This window comes from Hippopotamus amphibius, chromosome 15 (genome assembly GCF_030028045.1).
Source record: "Hippopotamus amphibius kiboko isolate mHipAmp2 chromosome 15, mHipAmp2.hap2, whole genome shotgun sequence".
In the NCBI taxonomy this organism is placed as follows: Eukaryota; Metazoa; Chordata; class Mammalia; order Artiodactyla; family Hippopotamidae; genus Hippopotamus; species Hippopotamus amphibius.
In genome coordinates, this window is record NC_080200.1 from 5,390,596 (window position 1) to 5,410,361 (window position 19,766).

Below are 19,766 nucleotides of genomic sequence, written 5' to 3' on the forward strand. Positions count from 1 at the left end.
TTGTGGTGCATGGGCTCCCCACTGCAGTGGCTTCTCTTATTGCAGAGCACTGGTTCCAGGCTCATGGGCTTCAGTAGTTGTGGCACATGGGCTCAATAGTTGTAGCTCACAGGCTCTAGAGTGCAGGCTCAACAGTTGTGGCACACGGGCCTAGCTGCTCTGTGGAATATGGGATCCTCCTGTAGCAGGGATTGAACCCATGTCCCCTGCACTGGCAGGCAGATTCTCAACCATTGAGCCACCTATGAAGTCCCTAAGGGATGCTTATAATTTGAATGTTGGTTTTAGTGTTGTCCCAGAGATCTCTGAGACTGTCCTCAATTCTTTTCATTCTTTTTTCTTTATTCTCTTCCTTGGCAGTTATTTCCACCATTCTATCCTCCATCTCACTTACTTGTTCTTCTGCCTCAGTTATTCTGTTATTGATTCCTTCCAGTGTATTTTTCATTTCAGTTATTGCACTGTTGATCTCTGTTTTTTTTGTTCTCCAGTTCTTCTAGATCTTTGTTAAACATTTCTTGTGTCTTCTTGATCTGTGCCTCCATTCTGTTTCCAAGATTCTGGATCATCTTTACTCTCATTACTCTGAATTTTTTTCAACTAGGTTGCCCATTCCCCCTTAATTTATTTGGTCTTGTAGGTTTTTACCTTGTTCCTTAATCTGTGACTTTTTTTTTTTGTTGTCTCATTTTTTATTTTTCCTGATGGGCGCTATTGTGTTCCTGTCTTACTGGTTGTTTGACCTGTGGCTTCAAGCAGTGGCGTTTGTAGGCAGTTGGGTAGAGCCGGGTCTTGGTTCCAAGGTGAGAACCCCTGGGAGACCTCACTCTGATGAATATTCCTTGGCACCTGGGGTTCTCTGTTAGTCCAATGGTTCAGACTCAGAGCTCCCACCTCAGGGTCTCAGGCCTGACCCCTGGCTTGTGAACTAAGATCCCACAAGCCACAAAGGGTGGGAAAGAAAAAGCAGAACAGTAGCAGAGAAAAAGAAATACAATGAGATTAGAAAACTAACAGATATGTTAGAAAAAGTTTTAAAAAAAGATGAAGCAACAAATAACTGGAAGGTAAAACGGAACCATAATAGCAAAAAAGAGGAGGGGGAAAAAGCCAGAAAAGGCCTTGGGTGTGAGGGGGCTGGGCTTAGTCAGGGGCAAGGTTTAGGCAGTGTTACGACCCACAGGGAGGGAAAAGGCCCTGGGGAGTGGGGTGGGGAGTGGGGTTTGGGCTCAACGAAGCAAGAGGGGCCCAGGAGTGCCTCTGCTCTTGGGGGCAGAGAACCAGGTCTTGGACTCCAGCAGGTTCCCTGGGCTGTTTGGTGGGGAAAATGATAGGTGCTTCCCCCAGTCCTCTGATCTCAGAGGGTCCCTCACCCTTGGCCTCTCTTCTTCCCTGCCCCCTCCCTCCTATGCCCCTAGGACCCACGAGGCTGGAGGAGGCACCTGAAGGCAGGGGACCAGACCTGGAAGCCCAACAGGCTTCCCAGGCCAACTGGGCAAGGAAAACACCTGGGGTGCTTCCACTGATCCCCCGGTCCTGGAGGGTTCCTCATCCTCCTCTCTTCCTCTTCCACCCTCCTCCCTCCCTCCCACTTGCCTAAGACCTAGAGGGCTGGAGGGGACCCCCGAAAGTGTGAAGGATCAGGCCCAGAAGCTCAGCAGGCTTCTGGGGTGAGTGGACACTAGAAACACCTTCCACCCTTCTATGCCTCCCCTGATGCTCTGATCTCAGAAGGCCATGTCTTTGTCTCCTCTGCTGCCCCTTCCTTCCTACACCCCTAGGACCAACACCCAGGGGACATTTGGAGGGCTGAGGACCTGGCCCTGGATCCCAGCTGGCTTCCTGGTGCTGAGTGGGTGGGGAGATCACCCATGGCACCCTCATCTTCCGGTCCTGGAGAGTTCCCTTTCCCCCACACTGTCTTCCTCTTCCCCCCTCCTCCGTCCCTCCCATGCTCTAGGACCCACACAGCTGGAGAGGACCCCCTGAGAATGAAGGACCAGGCTTGGAAGCCCAGCAGGCTTCCTGAGCTGAGTGGGCAGCCAAATCACCTTCGGTACCTCCCCTGATCCTCTGATCCCAGAGGACCCCTCCCAAAGTCCACCTCTCATCTCCCCATCCCTCTTCCTTCCTACACCGCTAGGACCAATGCAGTGAGAGGGGCCCTTGGAAGGTGGAGGACTCGGCCGAGGAGCTCAGCAGGATTCCCAGGCCAAGTGGACAGAGGAAAGGCCCTCTGTGCCTCCCCTGGTCGTCCGATCTCAGAAGGTCCTCCACGAGTCTGCCTCTCCTCCTCTTTCCCCCTCCTCCCTCCCTCCTATGCCTGTAGGACCCAGGCGGCTTGGAGGGGGCCTCCGAGGGCAGAAGACCCTGATAGGGAGCCCAGCAGGCTTCCTGGCCTGATTGGGCAGGGGAAACTCTAGAGGCACTCCCCTCTGATCCACCTAGACCTAGAGGGTCCCTCCTGGTGGGAACCTCTTCCCTCCCTGAGCCACCCCTCTGGGGTGCTGGTCCTGTCCGGCCTCCACTTCACCCCCGTAACTCACCCCACGTCCTACCTGGTTGCTCAGGGGTTCCCCTGGTCTCCTTGGGCCTCAAGGTTCCCCACTAGCTTGCCTAGTTGTGGGGAGACGGGAACTCCGGGACCTCCCACACTGCCGTCTTGACTCTGCCCCCTCCATCCTATCACTTTTGCTATATTCTATTCATTAGAAGTGAGCCACTAGTTCCAGTTGTGGGAGGAGCTTACACAAGGGTGTCAGTAAAGGGATGTGAAGTAGGAGTTGTTGAGATTCATTGCAGAAATCTGCTTACCTCAGGTTTTACTGGCTGGAATTCCACCCCCCCCACACACCCCCGCCCCAGTTCATGTTCACCTGGACTGTGTGATTGTGATCTTATTTGGCAATAATCTTTACAGATATAATCAAAGCGAGATGAGGTCAGACTAGGTTAGGGTGGACTTTAAATCCAATATGGCTGGTGTCCTTACAAGAAGTGGGAAATTTGGTCATCAAGAGACACACATAGAAGCAGAGGCTGGAGTTCTACTGCCATAAGTCAAGGAACATCAAAGACTTCTTGCAACCACCAGAAGCCAGAAGAAACAAAATAATCTTCCTTAGAGTCTTCAGAGGGACCACAGCCATGCAGACACTTTTATTTTGGACTTCTAGCCTCCAGAACCTTGAAAAAATATATTTCTGTTATTTTAAGCCACCCGGTTTGTAGTACTTTGCTACCGCAGCCCTAGGAAATGAATACACGTCACTTATGATTATTAAGACATGTAAAATATTTAGACACCTAGGGAAGCTCAATAAATATTAGCTGTTATGCTACATATCTTGATTCTAAATCTTTTGTGTTCCTATAAATGAGATAGTGTATAAGAAAGCACTTTAAATACATTGCTGTGTAGACAACTGCAGACACTGATTACTATATTATTATCTCAATTAACACCCATTCCTGAAAGAAGTCTTCTTCACACCCCCAATGTGGCCTTTTTCTGTTTACCGCCAAGTCATCTCATCCCATTTGTAAAGGACATGTTGGACTCTTGCAATCACTTAATTTTTTATTAGTCATTATTTGCTTGGCAACTTTCCCACAACACTGGAGACTCCACAAGAGAACATCCTTTGTCTCTTTATTAACCTATACTCTTAAGATTTAGCCTGGCTTTTGGTAGGTTCTCTATAAAGACTCTTGACTGAATTATTGAACTGGAAACCCCATCCTAATTCCTTTTTAAAATTCTATGATAGAAGAGATTTGGGACATCTTAGAAGGTAATTAGGATGGAATCTGATATAGCAGGGAAACACTCAATTTGAGTGTGATTGGAAGAAGAATGTATATTAAGGTGTGTTATCCTCATGTTTCATTTGACCACTACTTTTCTTTCCCAGAGGATGCTGGTAAGAAGACACAGAAACAAGTGAACATTTGGGTAAGTAAGATGTAGCCTAGGTTTGGGAAACAGCCAGTCAGCCTTATCATGTCATTCTCCTGCTCAAATACTACCATGGCTCTCTATGACTTACAGCAGACAGCAGTTCTCACTCAGGAGTGATTTTTGTCCTCTGCCCCAGGGGACATCTGGCAATGGCTGGGGATGTAATTTGATTGTCACAACTAGGGTGCTACTGGTATCTAATGAGTAGAGACCAGGGATGCTGCTAAACATCCTGCGATGCCAAGGACAGCCTCCTACAACCATTACCTGGTCTCAAATGTCAATAGAGATTTAGAAACCCTTGGGAAAGGGTTTAAATGTCTCAGCTGTCATTTGAAGACCTGTATTAGCAGTGTAGAGCCTTTTCCACCCCCAGCCAACTTCCCACTCTCTATCTTCCTCCATAAGGCACTCCAGATATCTTATCCTTTAAGCTTTCATGTTCTCATTAATAAAATGGAGCTAGTGATATACCCTTTCTGGGGCTATGTGTGATAAATGAGAAAACACTTATCATGTTGATAACCTGGAGCCTAGTCACGCCTTAATAAGTACTATTGCCTTTGGGCTCACCCAACCACATTTAGGTATATTCCTGCTTTCTTAAGTTTCAGTAAGCATCTACCTAATGGGCTTTATTTCTTCAAAAGGAAAATCTGAGGAATAGAAGCAAAGAGTGCATTGCAAAAAAGGCTACACAACTACTTCAACAGGTGGAACTGAGCATATGGAATCAGAGTTTTTCTTCTCCAGGAAAGAATGAAAACACTGCATTTGACATAGGTAAGAAACACTTAGCATTTTCTTTGTGACCAGAAAATTTTATGAGGGTCATCTTTCATCGGACCTTGTTTTAATATGCTTACATAACACAGAGAGAATTCCCTCAAGGGATTCTTCCCAAATGCAGAACATCTGCCCCCAGGTGACTCTTTCCTTGGAAAATTTTTTTTAAAGCTCTTTATTGGAATATAATTGCTTTACAGTGTTGTGCCAGTTTTTGCTGTAAAACAAAGTGAATCAATTGTATTTATACAAATATTCCCATATTCCCTCCCTCCTGCAACTCCTTCGCACCCTTCCTATCCCAGCCCCCTAAGTCATCACCCATCATCGAGTTGATCTCCCTGTATTATGCAGCAGCTTCCCAATAGCTATCTACTTTACATTTGGTAGTGTATATATGTCAATGCTACTCTCTCACTTTGTCCCAGGTTCCCCTTTGCTCCCCACCCCATGTCCCCAGTTCCGTTCTCTAGATCTGCATCTTTATTCTTGCCCTGTCTCTGGGTTCATCAGTACCATTTTTTTAGATTCCATATATATAAGTTAGCATATGGTATTTGGTTTTCTCTTTCTGGCTTACTTGCTCTGTATGGCAGACTCTAGGTCTATCCACCTCACTACAAATAATCCAATTTCATTCCTTCTTATGGCTGAGTAATATTCCATTGTATATATGTGCTGCATCTTCTTTATTCATTCATCTGTTGGTGGGCATTTAGGTTGCTTCCATGTCCTGCTATTGTAAATAGTGCTGCAATGAACACTGTGGTACTTGTTTCTTTTTGGATTATGGATTTCTCAGGATATATGTCCAGGAGTGGGATTGCTGGGTCATATGGTAATTACATTTTTAGTTTTTTAAGGAACTTCCATATTGTTTTCCATAGCAGTTGTGCCAATTTACATCCCCACCAACAGCGCAGGAGGGTTCCCTTTTCTCTGCACCCTCTCCAGCATTTATTGTTTCTAGATTTTTTGATGATGGCCATTCTGTCCAGTGTGAGGTGATACATCATTGTGGCTTTGACTTGCATTTCTCTAATGATTCGTGATGTTGAGCATCTTTTCATGTGTTTGTTAGCTATCTGCATGTCTTCTTTGGAGAAATGCCTGTTTAGATCTTCCGCCCATTTGTGGATTGCATTATTTTCTGTTTTGGTATTAAGCTTCATGAGCTGCTTGTATATTCTGGAGAATAATCCTTTGTTGGTTGCTTCGTTGGCAAATATTCTCTCCCATTCTGAGGGTTGTCTCCTTGTCTCGTTTATAGTTTCTTTTTCTGTGCAAAAGCTTTTAAGTTTCATTAGGTCCCATTTGTTTATTTTTTATTTTATTTCCATTATTCTAGGAGGTGGGTCAAAAAGGATCTTGGTTTGATTTATGTCATAGTGTGTTCTGCCTATATTTTCCTCTAAGAGTTTTATAGTGTCTGGCTTTACATTTAGGTCTGTAATCCAATTTTGGTTTATTTTTGTATATGGTGTGGGGAAGTGTTCTAATTTCATTCTTTTACATGTAGCTGTCCAATTTTCCCAGCACCACTTATTGAAGAGGCTGTTTTTTTCCATTGTATATTCTTGCTTCCTTTGTCAAAGATAAGGTGCCCATATTGCGTGGGTGTATCTCTGGGCTCTCTATTCTGTTCCATTTACCTATATTTCTGTTTTTGTAAAAGTACCATACTGTCTTGATTACTGTAGCCTTGTAGTATAGTTTGAAGTCAGGGAGCCTGATTCCACCAGCTCCGTCTTTCCTTCTCAAGATTGTTTTGGCTATTCAGGGCCTTTTGTGTTTCCATACAAATTGTAAAATTTCTTGTTCTAGTTCTGTGAAAAATGCCATTGGTAATTTGACAGGGATTGCATTGAATCTGTAAATTGCTTTGGGTAGTACAGTCATTTTTACAATGTTGATTCTTCCAATCCAAGAACATGGTATGTCCCTCCATCTGTTTGTATCATCTTTGATTTCTTTCATCAGTATTTTATAGCTTTCTGCATACAGATCTTTTGCCTCCTTAGGCAGATTTATTCCTAGGTATTTTATTTTATTTTTTTGTTGTTGCAATGGTAAATGGGAGAGTTTCCTTAATTTCTCTTTCTGCTCTCTCATTGTTAGTGTATAGGAATGCAAGAGATTTCTCTGCATAAATTTTGTATCCTGCAACTTTACTGAATTCATTGATTAGTGGTAGTAGTTTTCTGGTAGCATCTTTAGGTTTTTTTATGTATAAGATCACGTCATCTGCAAAGAGTGACAATTTTACATCTTCTTTTTCAATTTCAATTCCTTTTATTTCATTTTCTTCTTTGATTGCTGTGGCTAACACTTCCAAAACTATGTTGAATACTATTGGTGAGAGTGGTCACCCTTATCTTGTTCTTGTTTTTATGGGGAATGCTTTCAGTTTTTCACCATTTAGAATGATGTACACTGTTGGTTTGTCATATATGGCTTTTATTATGTTGAGGTAACTTCCTTCTATGCCTGATTTCTGGAGAGTTTTTTTTTTTTTATCATAAATGGATGTTGAATTTTGTCAAAAGCTTTTTCTGCATCTGTTGAGATGATCATATGGTTTTATCCTTCAGTTTGTTGATATGATGTATCACATTGATTGATTTGTGTATATTGAAGAATACTAGCATCCCAGGGATAAACCCCACTGGATCATGGTGTATGATCATTTAATGTGCTGTTGGATTCTGTTTGCTAGTATTTTGTTGAGGATTTTTTCATGTATGTTCATCAGTGATACTGGCTTGTAATTTTCTTTTTTGTGACATCTTTGCTTGGTTTTGGTATCAGGGTGATGATAGTCTCGTAGAATGAGTTTGGGAGTGCTCCTCCTTCTATATTTTGGAAGAGTTTGAGAAGGATAGGTGTTAGCTCTTCTCTAAATGTTTGATAGAATTCACCTGTGAAACTGTGTGGCCCTGGGCTTCTGTTTGTTGGGAGATTTTTAATCACAGTCTCAATTTCAGTACTTGTGATTGGCTTGTTCATATTTTCGATTTCTTCCTGGTTCAGCCTTGGAGGATTTTACTTTTCTAGGAATTTATCCATTTCTTCCAGGTTGTCCAATTTCTTGGCATATAGTTACTTGCAGTGGTCTCTCATGAGCTTTTGTATTTCTGCAGTGTCAGTTGTTACTTCTCCTTTTTCATTTATAATTCTGTTGATTTGTGTCTTCTCCCTTTTATTCCTGATGAGTCTGGCTAATGGTTTATCAATTTTGTTTATGTTGTCAAAGAACCAGCTTTTAATTTTATCGATCTTTGCTATTGTTTCACTCATTTGTTTTTTGTTCATTTCTAATCTGATCTTTATGATTTCTTTCCTTCTGCTCACTTTGGGGTTTTTTTGTTCCTCTCTCTCTAATTGTTTTAAGTGTAGGTTTAGGTTATTTATTTGATATTTTTCTTGTTTCTTGAGGTAGGATTTTATTGCTATAAACTTCCCTCTTAGAACTACGTTTGCTGCATCCCATAGATTTTGGGTCCTTGTGTTTTCATTGTCATTTGTTTGTAGGTATTTTTTGATTTCCTCTTTGATTTCTTTAGTGATTTCTTGGTTGTTTAATAGCGTATTGTTTAGTCTCCATGTGGTTGTATTTTTTAGTTTTTTTCAGGTAATTGATATGTAGTCTCATGGCATTGTGGTCGGAGAAGATGCTTGATATGATTTCAGTTTTCTTGAATTTTCTGAGGCTTGATTTGTGACCCAAAATGTGATCTATCCTGGAGAATGTTTCATGTGCACTTGAGAAGAAAGTGTATTCTGTAGTTTTTGGAAGCAATGTCGTATATATAGCAATTAAGTAGAGGTGGTCTAATGTGTCACTTAAAGCTTGTGTTTCCTTATTTACTTTCTGTTTGCATGATCAGTGCATTGGTGTAAGTGGGGTGTTAAACTCTGCTAGTATTATTGTGTTACTGTCAATTTCCCCTTTTATGGCTGTTAGCATTTGCCTTATGTATTGAGGTGGTTCTATATATGGTGCATAGATACTTACAATTGTTATATGTCCTTCTTGGATTGATCCCTTGATCATTATGTAGTGTCCTTCCTTGTCTCTTGTAATAGTCTTTACTTTAAAGTCTAATTTGTCTCATATGAGTATTGCTACTCCAGCTTTCTTTGGACTTCCATTTTCCTGGAATATTTTTTTCCACCCCCTTCCTTTCAGTCTGTATGTGTCCCTAGGTCTGAAGTGGGTTTCTTGTAACCACATATAACAGGGTCTTGTTTATGTATCCATTCAGCCAGTCTATATCTTTTGGCTGGAGCATTTCATCCATTTACATTTCAGGTAATTGTTGAGATGTATGTTTCTATTACCATTTTCTTAATTGTTTTGGGTTTGTTTTTGTAGATAGTTTCCTTCTTTCGTGTTTCTTGCCTAGAAAAATTCCTTTAGCAATTGTTGTAAGGCTTGTTTGGTGGTGCTGAATTCTCTTAACTTTTGCTTGTCTGTAAAGCTTTTGATTTCTCCATTGAATCTGAATGAGATTCTTGCTGGGTAGAGTATTCTTGGCTGTAGGTTTCTCTCTTTCAGGACTTTCAATATATCCTGCCACTCCCTTCTGGCCTGCAGAGTTTCTGCAGAAAGATCAACTGTTATCCTTATGGGTTTTCCCTTATATGTTCTTTGTTGCTTTTCTCTTGCTACTTTTAGTATTTTTTCTTTTTGTTTAATTGTCATCAGTTTGATTACTATGTGCCTCGGTGTGTTTCTCCTTGGGTTTTTTCTGTATGGGACTCTCTGTGCTTCTCGGACTTGATAAACTATTTCCTTTCCCTTGTTTGGGAAGTCTTCCACTATAACCTCTTCAAATATTTTCTCAGACCCTTTCTTTTCTTCTTCTTTTTCTGGGTTGCCTATGATTTGAATGTTGGTGTGCTTAATGTTGTCACCAAGGTCCTTGAGATTGTCTTCCATTCTTTTCATTCTTTTTTCTTTTCCTTGCTCTTTAGCAGTTATTTTCTGCATTCTATCTTCCAACTCACTTAATTGTTCTTCTGCTTCACTTATTCTGATGTGTATACCATCTAGAGTATTTTTAATTTCAGTTATTGTGTTTCCGTTACTGTTTGTTTGCTCTTAAGTTCTTCCAGGTTCTTATTAAATGTTTCTTCCATTTTCTCTAATTTGTTTTCAATATTTTAGATCATCTTTACTATCATTACTCTGAATTCCTTTTCAGGCAATTTGCCTATTTCCTCTTCATTCGCTTGGTCTTGTGGGTTTTTATCTTGCTCCTTTATTTGCAAGATGTTTCTTTGTTTTCTCATTTTGTGTAGTTTATAGTATCTGCTGTCTCCTTTTCCTATGCTGCCTAGTAGTAATTTGTCTTGTTTCTGTTCTCTGCCCCTGTTGTGGGGTTTGTCCAGTGTCTTGAGTAGGCTTCCTGGTGGGAGGGTCTGGTGACTGCTTTCTGGTTTGTAGATCTGAGTCTTTTCCCTCTGATGAGCAGGGCAATGTCAGGTGGTGTGTTTTTGGGTACCTGTGAGCTTAATATGGCTTTAGTTGTCTTAGTGCTGATGAGTGGGTTTTTGTTCCTGTCTTGTTTGTAGTTTGGTGTGAGGTATCTAGCACTGGCAGTTGCAGGCAGTCAGGCGACCCCAGGTCTTAGACTGTGATAGAGGCCTCCATGAGAATTCTCAGTGGTTAATATTCCCTGTGCCTGAGGACTCTCTAGTGGTCTAGCATCCTGGACTAGGTACTCCCTCCCCAGAGCCTTATACCACATATTCTTAAGCCAATTATCTGTTGATGGGCACTTAGTTTGCTTCCATGTCTTGGGTATTGTAAATAGTGCTGCTATGAACATTGGGGTCCATGTATCCTTTTAAATTAGAGTTTTTATGTTTTCCAGATATATACCCAGGAGTGTAATTGCTGGATCATATAGTAGTTCTATTTTTAGTTTTTTAAGGAAATTCTGTATTGTTTCTTGAGATGCTTTTAAATGCTTAGCTTCCCTTGCTTAAAAAATTAAGCTCTCCTTTCCCCATGCACTCCACTATGAATTGTTAATTTTTTTTTTTTTTGGCCCTTTAAATATTCTATGGTAAAGGCTAAGCTTGCCTACCCTAGTTCTAGCTTTGGGAAGCATGGCCATCTCCTCCCTCCCCCTTCCTCTGAGTTGTGTGGCCAGTGTGTGTTGCTTATGTCATTCTGATCATTTCATTTCTATCAACCAGAAATGTGAGGGGAGTATCAATTGGTCTACCTTGCATGCAGTAAATGAAATCACCAGTAGGAGATCTTTGAAAGAAGGGAGTTCTTCAGCAAGCTTTTTTTTTTTTAAGACCTTCTATTGAAATATAATTGACATACCATAAACTGCATATATTTAAAGGGTACAGTTTGATATGTTTTCTTATTAGTAATGTACATATGGCAATCCCAATCTCCTAATTCAGCCCCCCCCCCTTCCTGCCTTGGTGTCCATATGTTTGTTCTCTACATCTGTGTCTCTATTTCTGCCTTGCAAATTGGTTGATCTGTACCATTTTACTCTGTTCTGCATATATACATTAATATATGGTATTTGTTTTTCTCTTTCTGACTTAGTTCACTCTCTATGACGGTCTCTAGGTCCATCCATGTCTCTACAAATGTCGCAATTTCTTTCCTTTTTATGGCTGAGTAGTAGTTCATTATACATATGTACCACATCTTCCTTATCCCTTCATCTGTTGATGGACATTTAGGTTGCTTCCATGACCTGGCTATTGTAAGTAGTGCTGCAATGAACATTGGAGTGCATGTGTTTTTTTTTGAATTATGGTTTTCTCTGGTTATATGCCCAGTAGTGGGATTTCTGGGTCATATGGTAGTTCTATTTTTAGTTTTTTAAGGAACCTCCAAACTGTTTTCCATAATGGCTGTATTAGTTTACATTCCCACTAACAGTGCAAGAGAGTTCCCTTTTCTCTACACCCTCTCCAGCATTTATTGTTTGTAGATTTTCTGATGGTGGCCATAGTAACTGGCGTGAGGTGATACCTCATTGTAGTTTTGATTTGCATTTCTCTAATAATTAGTGATGTTGAGCAGCTTTTCATGTACCTCTTGGCCATCCGTATGTCTTCTTTGGATAAATGTCTGTTTAGGTCTTCTGCCCATTTTTGGATGGGGTTGTTTGTTTTTTTGACATTGAGCTGCATGAACTCTTTATATATTTTGTAGATTAATCCTTTTTCTGTTGATTCGTTTGCAAATATTTTCTCCCATTCTGAGGGTTCAGCAAGTTTCTTAGGCAGGAGAAATGCGCAAAGTAGGACTCACTTTCCTAATGTTTCCAGTTTATGAAACCAAGAGGTGCAATGAGACAAGTGAGAAGGCAATTCTAGAAGCTGGAAATAACACAATGGATATCCACTGCACTGATGCTTTCAAAGGAACCACAAGAGGTACTGTGTCTAAGAGGGATTCTCTTGACCTCAAAAGTCTAGGCATTGTTGTCTCATTTCTAGGTGACTGAGCCAAGCTTCCAAAGCTTTCCAGGTAAGAAGACACTCCGTGGTGATATGAAAAGATCTGCTTTGACCACTAATCAGGCAATTTTGAGGCCATACTTTATATGAACTTTGTGACATGCATGGAGGTTCAAACTGGGATCTCTTGACATATTTCCTTAAAAGGAATGGGCTGGTGCATACTCTATTTTCATGTGCTGATTCAAAAAGATCACTCTCTCAATTTTTTTTTAAATTGAAGTATAGTTGATTTACAATCCTATGCCAATCTCTACTGTACAGCAAAGTGACTCAGATATACACATATAGACATTCTTTTTAAAAATATTCTTTTCCATTATGGTTTCTTTTTGCATATTGAATATAGTTCCCTGTGCTATACAGTGGGTCCTTGTTGTTTATCTATTCTATATATAATAGTTTACATCTGCTAATCCCACACTCCCAGTTCTTTCCTCCCCCACCCTTTCTCCCCCTTGGCAACCACAAGTCTGTTCTCTATGTCTGAGAGCCTGTTTCTGTTTTGTAGATAACTTGTGCCATATTTTAGATTCCACATATAAGTGATGTCGTATGATATTTGTCTTTCTCTTTCTGACTTACTTCACTTAGTACAATAATCTCTATGTCCATCCATGTTGCTGCAAATGACATTATTTCATTCTTTTTTATGGCTGAGTATTATTCCATTGTATATATGTACCATATCTTCTTTATCCATTCATGTGTCAATTAGGTTGTTTCCGTGCCTTGGCTATGATGCTGCTGTGAACATTAGGGTGCATGTATCTTTTTGAATTATAGCTTTGTCCAGGTGTATGCCCAAGAGTGGGATTGTTGGATCACATGAGAATTCTATTTTTAGTTTTTTGAGAAACCTCCACACTGTTCCCCATAGTGGCTTCACCAGCTTACATTCCCACCAACAGTGTAGGAGGGTTCCCTCAAAAAGCTCACTATTGGTGATGGCAGAAGAGTTGCTTCAAACACTCTTTCCCTTGAGAAGCATTTTATGATCCCTCTATTTAAAATTGTCACTCAATCTTCCTCTAGCCTACAAGTTTTTCTGTAAGAGCACCAGATGGTAAATATTTCTTGATTTGTTTGGGCCAGATGAGTTTTGTTATAACTGCTAAACTCTGACATTGTAGTGTGAAAGCAGCCTTAGATAATACATAAATGAAGAGATGTGGCTGTGTGCCAATAAAACTTTATTTACAAAAACAGGTGATGGGTTGGATTTGACCCCCAGGCCATAGTTTGCCACTCCTGCTTTATTTTATCACTTTATTTAAGTCTCTGTGTCACATCCACACTAGACAATCTTTTTGTAATTTATTTATTTGTTTGTTGTCTAGCTCTCCCATGACAACATCAGTTCTCTTATACCATGGACTCTGCTCTTTTTGTTCCCTGTTGTGTTGCAATGCCTAGAATACTGTCTGCCACACAGTAGATGCTCAGTAAACAGTTGACAAATGAATAAATGAATGAATGAATGCACAAAAATATTTCAAAGGGTAAGATCCAGTTACCTTGAGAGACTGAAGGACCTGCTGCATTTCCTGCAGAAAATTCCTGTCTATTGATTAATCATCACTCCTTACTGTGAGCTATAGAATAGAGGAGGGGGAGGGAAAAGATCTAAAAATAGTTGAGTTTTAGAATGTAGTAAATAGTAATATAGGTGCTAAGTGGTTTTGGGTAAAACTGGGATGTTGGCACACGATTGATTGCAGTTTAGGAAACACTGTGTCATGCTGTGCATTTAACTTCTGTGACTTAAATTCTTCTGGCATGAAAAGGGGAGGGAAAAAGGATGGGAGAGAGGGAGAGGGAGAGAAAGAGAAACAGAGAGAGATAGACAGAGGCTGACAGAGAGGTGGAAGGAAGGAAGGAGAATGAGAGAATACATTGAATAGAATGGGCTGTCCTGCATACCTTTCCATTAAATGAAATACCCCAGAGTGAGCTTGAGATGGAGGATGAGAATGTTTGCTTGTCTGGTGGAACCTGAGTTCCACCTTCTGGTTACAGAGATGTACCTCATGATTCTGATTTTGATATCTAAGGGCCTATATCTATATTTACAACACATTGATGGGATAGTTTGTATATATATCCCTTATAATATGTGCTGCATTAGACTATGCATTATATATACAGAATGCTACTCCCCAAGCCACATGTAATGTATTGATCGGGTAATGGAAAAGATTTCCAAGTGCAACTTTGACTTTACATAATGTTTGCCTTGTGACTCTCACATAGGACACTAGTGTACCAATTCCCCAAACACTAGCTATCCTAGAAAATGACTTTTCTTCCGTCTTCTCAGATAGGAGTGCAGTTGCGCTTATCGCTTACCAGTCTCTTGGGGATATTCTAAATGGATCATTTTTCAGTGATGGAAGAGGGATAAAGGAAATCAAACTGAACTCTCAAGTGATCAGTGGCTCCATTGGCATGAAGGAAAAAGCTGATCTATCTAAACCTGTGTTCCTGACCTTACAGCATACTCAGGTGAGCAAAACCCAGGCTGGTTCTGTACGCATTACCTTAAACAGGTGTATTCTCAGCGTCCTGGCAGGAAACTGAATTCAACTCTGATCATTTAGAGTTAAGGGAACCAAAAAGAAATGTTGAGGCACTCAGAGATGGCCACCGGGGGAAACTACTATCACATGTAAGCCTAAAAAGGCAAAGGAGGGATGAGCATTGTTGAGTTCAATGAAGGCTGCAGGCATGGAGGAAGGATTGCCCTGCTGAAGGTGAAGGTAGCCTGCAGCAGAAGAGGAGTCTGGAAGAAATACCTGGCCCGCCTCTCCTCCCATCTGATGGTCTCTCACTGATTTCACTCACTGGTCCTACCAACGACAAGCAGCCTGAGTAGAGCAGTTCATAAGGGTCAATCCTGGGGCATCTGAGATGACCAGAGAAGGGCAATATAAATGAAGAGTAAACCCCACATGAACGTGGGGTGTTAAATTTTTGCCACGAGTGTTCTAGATGATAGAATTTTCCCAATCCTTTTTCCAACCCAATACACCCGTGATTAACCTATAAATGTAAAATAATAAAATCAGAAGGAGATCCACTTTCATGCTATTCTCTTTCCAGCCTGGTGGTGGGAGAAGAAAATATTTCTGTGTCTACTGGAAAGGATCAGAGGAGGGGGGCAGCTGGTCCACGGAGGGCTGTTCTCATTTGGACAGCAATGATTCTCACACCGAATGCAAGTGCTTCCACCTTTCCAGCTTTGCTGTCCTAATGGCTCTTGTTCCCAAGGTACAATGATTCATGGTCTCTTGTTGTGAATTTGATTGTGTCCAGGAAGCTGTGAGGTCATCCTCTCCATGTCTTAGGAAAAAAACTCTAAGATAAGGAGTCAAGCAGAAGTAGCTTACTTGAGAGGTAATTCCAGGAAACATTGGTAAGGGACTGGGAAATGAAATGGGAAAAGGACAGAAGCCGATCAGAGAAGCTAGTAGCCAGGTACCACTATCGGTAACTGGTGCTTACTTCCCTCTGGGGGATTCTTGGAATCAGTGAAGAAGACACACCTTAGAGTCATCCTAACTGAACAGCGAGAGTGGTGGGGTACTTATACACCACCTCCCTTCAGTGGTTTCTTGAAAGATGCAACAAGGGGCATTCATTCTCTTGACGTGTCCATGGGCATTGGCAAGCGAGCTGAAGCTAGCAGAGAAATCCCTCAGACAGAGAAAATTTGGACTGTCAACACCAACAGTGGAAAGGTCCAAGGTGATCTATCATTCTGCAAGAGAGATGTAGAGCTAACCCCCATCCCATGTTCAGGCTGAAAGAAAGGCAACTGACCATCACCAATGAAAAAGCATAGTCCCCTGAATTTGCCAGGTCCCATCCATGTCTCAGATAACTCAGATAACACAGATTTAAAGAAAGTTACCTAACTTCTTTCCCCATTTCCTTTTAGTTCTCATTTGTTAAGCATTGACTGTGGGACAATCACCATATTGCATATCTAAATGCATGGCCTCATTTTATTCACACAACAAATTCACATATGTGTGCCCACTATATGCCAGATGCCATTCTAGGCATTGTGGACACTGTAGAGAAGAAGATAGATAAAGAAATCCCAGCCTTGGGACTTCTCTGGTAGTCCAGTGGTTAAGACTTCACCTTCCAATGTAGGGGGTCCGGGTTTAAACCCTGGCCAAGGAGCTAAGATCCCACATGCCTCAGGGCCAAAAAACCAAAACATAAAACAGAAGAAATGTTGTGACACATTCAATAAAGACTTTTTAAAAAATGGCCCACATCAAAAAAATCTTAAAAAGAAAGAAATCTCAGCCTTCATGAGACCACTTTTGATTGCTGTGTTGTCCAATAGGATTGCCAGCTGCACATGGCTATTGAACACTTGAAAAAGGACTAGTGTGACTAAAGAATCAAATTTTAAATTTTATTTAATTTTAGTGTATTCAAATTCAGAAGCAGTGCAAAATGTTTTTCCATTAAACACAGCTTTGTTGTTTGTCAAGATCATATTTTACCTTCACCCTTTAAAATATAGTATCTGAATTGCAATGCTCTGTCTGTGTAAAATATACACTGGATTTCAAAAGCTGAATATAGATGAAAAAGAATATAGATGAAAAATCTTATTAACTGTTTTACATTGATTGCAATTTGAACTGATTATATATTTGTTATGTTACTATATTGGTTATATTATACATTGAACTGATAATATTTTGAACATGTACTATGAAATTGATTTGGCTTGTTTCTTTTTACATTTTCAAAAATATGGCCAGTAAGAAATTTAAAATTATGCATATGGCTCATTTATTTCTATTGGACAGTGCTGGTTTAGTGGTTCAGTTTTTCAACAGCCCTGTGTGATAAATGCTATCACTGCCCCCACTTTGAAGGTGGAATCACCAAATCTCAGAGATATTAAGTCACTTGTTTGGGGGACTGAACTGGGAATCCCATCAGATGCTCCATCAGGAACATAATTACAGGGATTTCCCTGGTGGCACAGCGGTTGAGAATCCACCTGCCAATGCAGAGGACACGGGTTTGATCCCTGCTCCAGGAAGATCTCACATGCCGTGGAGCAAATAAGCCTGAGCTCTAGAGCCTGTGAGCCACAAATATTGAGCCCATGTGCCACAACTACTGAAGCCCACGTGCCTAGAGCCCATGCTCCACAACAAGAGAAGCTGCTGCCGAACATAGTTACAGAGCTGGAAACTATAATAGATTCTTCCTTTGGTGACTGTTAGGAGGATGCTGTGCTGACGGTGATCACCTACATGGGGCTGAGCCTCTCCCTGCTGTGCCTCCTCCTGGCAATCCTCATCTTCCTTCTGTGTCGACCCATCCAGAACACCCACACCTCCCTCCACCTGCACCTGTCCATCTGCCTCTTCCTGGCCCACCTCCTCTTCCTCACGGGCATCGACCGGACAGAGCCAAAGGTAGAATTAACATATTACCTCATTGTCATAATCCAATCTAGCCATTTCGTTTTGAGGAAAGACAATAAGCAGCAGTGGTTGTGTGGGGGGAAAAAGCAAGAGTTCTCTTTTCATTTCTCCTACTGTACAACTTTAAACATGACCCCAAATTTCTTTTTTTTTAGTTTTATTTTTTAATTGAAATATAGTTGACTCAACTGCCTAACACAGGGAGACCAACTCTATGACTGGTGATGACCTAGAGGGTTGGGATAGGGAGGGTGGGAGGGAGGTTTGGGAGGGAGGCTCAAGAGGGAGGGGATATGGGGAAATATGTATACATACAGCTTTGGTTGTGGAAACTGGCACAACAGTGTAAAGCTATTATACTCCAATAAAGACAGAAGGAAAGAAAAAGAAATATAGTTGACTTACAATGTTGTGCCAATGACCTCTAATTTATGAAGGGCTTTTTAACAAAGCAATCGAGTGTCAGACTGATGGTGTTAGATAGGGTTGCAGTAGCTGCTGTAACAAATAAACTCTGAGATGTCAGTGGTTTATCACAAGAGTAGTTCATTTCTCCTTTACAGTTCAGTAGAGGGTGAGCAAATAGGTTCAAAGGGTGTCTATCCTCCAACTTCAGGCTGATGGAGGCTCTTCCATCTTCCACACACAGCTACCAAGGTCTTCCTGGGGTCCTTTCCATTTTGACCAACTGGAAAGAGAAAAGAGCATGGTGGAGTCCTAGGAGAGAGGTTTACATGGACCACCTCAGGAAGTGGTGCATATCACTTCCTTTCAAATTCCATTGGCTAGAATTCAATCACATGGTCACACCTAAGTGTAAAGAGTGCTGGGAAATGTAGTGTCTGGTTGGGAAGTTGAGTCCTAGTGACAAATTGGGGGTGGAGGGAGACCTGACTTTTTGGTGGACAGTGGATTTGCCACATTGATCTGCACTTGAAATTTTTTTTAAAAAAAGCTCTTTATTGGAATATAATTGCTTACACTGTTGTGCCAGTTTTTGCTGTACAATAAAGTGAATCAACTGTATTTATACATATATCCCCATATCTCCTCCCTCCCACAACCCCTTCCCACCTTTCCTAACCCAGCCCTCTAAGTCATCACCTATCATTATGAATTGATCTCCCTGTGTTATGCAGCAGCTTCCCACTAGCTATCTATTTTACATTTGGTAGTGTGTATATGTCAACTGCACTTGAACCTTAACTTTTCATCCTACTTGCTCTATTATCTTGTTGAAGCAACTTCCCCACTTGCCCAGAGATAAATCCATGTGCATATAGTCACCTTATCTTTGACAAAGGAGGCAAGAATATGTAATGGAGAAAAGACAGCCTCTTCAATAAGTGGTGCTGGGAAAACTGGACAACTACGTGTAAAAGAATGAAATTAGAACTTTCCCTAACACCATACACAAAAATAAACTCAAAATGAATCAAAGACCTAAATGTAAGGCCAGACAGTATAAAACTCTTAGAGGAAAACATAGGCAGAACACTCTATGGCATAAATGAAAGCAAGATCCTTTTTGACCCACCTCCTAGAGTAATGGAAATAAAAACAAAGATAAACAAATGGGACCTAATGAAACAAATTTTTTTGCACAGCAAAGGAAACCACAAACGATACAAAAAGATAACCCTCAGAATGGGAGAAAATATTTGCCAACGAAGCAACTGACAAAGGATTAACCTCCAAAATATACAAGCAGCTCATGGAGCTCAATATCAAAAAAACAAACAGCCCCATCCAAAAATGGATGGAAAATCTAAATTTAAATATCTCCAAAGAAGACATACAGATGGCCAACAAACCCATGAAAAGATGCTTGACATCACTAATCATTAGAGAAATTCAATCAAAACCATAACGAGGCATCACCTCACACCAGTCAGAATGGCCATTATCAAAAAAATCCAGGAACAATAAATGCTGGAGAGGCTGTGGAGAAAAGGGAACCCTCCTGCACTGTTGGTGGGAATGTAAAGTGATACAGCCACTATGGAAAACAGTATGGAAGTTCCTTAAAAAACTAAAATTGGAACTAC

The 19,766-nt window shown here is 41.0% G+C and overlaps 1 protein-coding gene across 1 annotated transcript in view; it reads left to right on the top strand.

The window, feature by feature from the left end:
• LOC130837121 (putative adhesion G protein-coupled receptor E4P) overlaps positions 1–19,766 on the top strand; it is a 55,668-nt gene that overhangs the window by 24,478 nt on the left and 11,424 nt on the right. The window contains exons 6-11 of the mRNA XM_057709926.1: positions 3,915–3,955; positions 4,612–4,744; positions 12,062–12,169; positions 14,574–14,758; positions 15,356–15,523; positions 17,515–17,709. Coding sequence (XP_057565909.1) covers positions 3,915–3,955; positions 4,612–4,744; positions 12,062–12,169; positions 14,574–14,758; positions 15,356–15,523; positions 17,515–17,709 — 830 coding nt within the window. The remainder of the gene's footprint in view (positions 1–3,914; positions 3,956–4,611; positions 4,745–12,061; positions 12,170–14,573; positions 14,759–15,355; positions 15,524–17,514; positions 17,710–19,766) is intronic.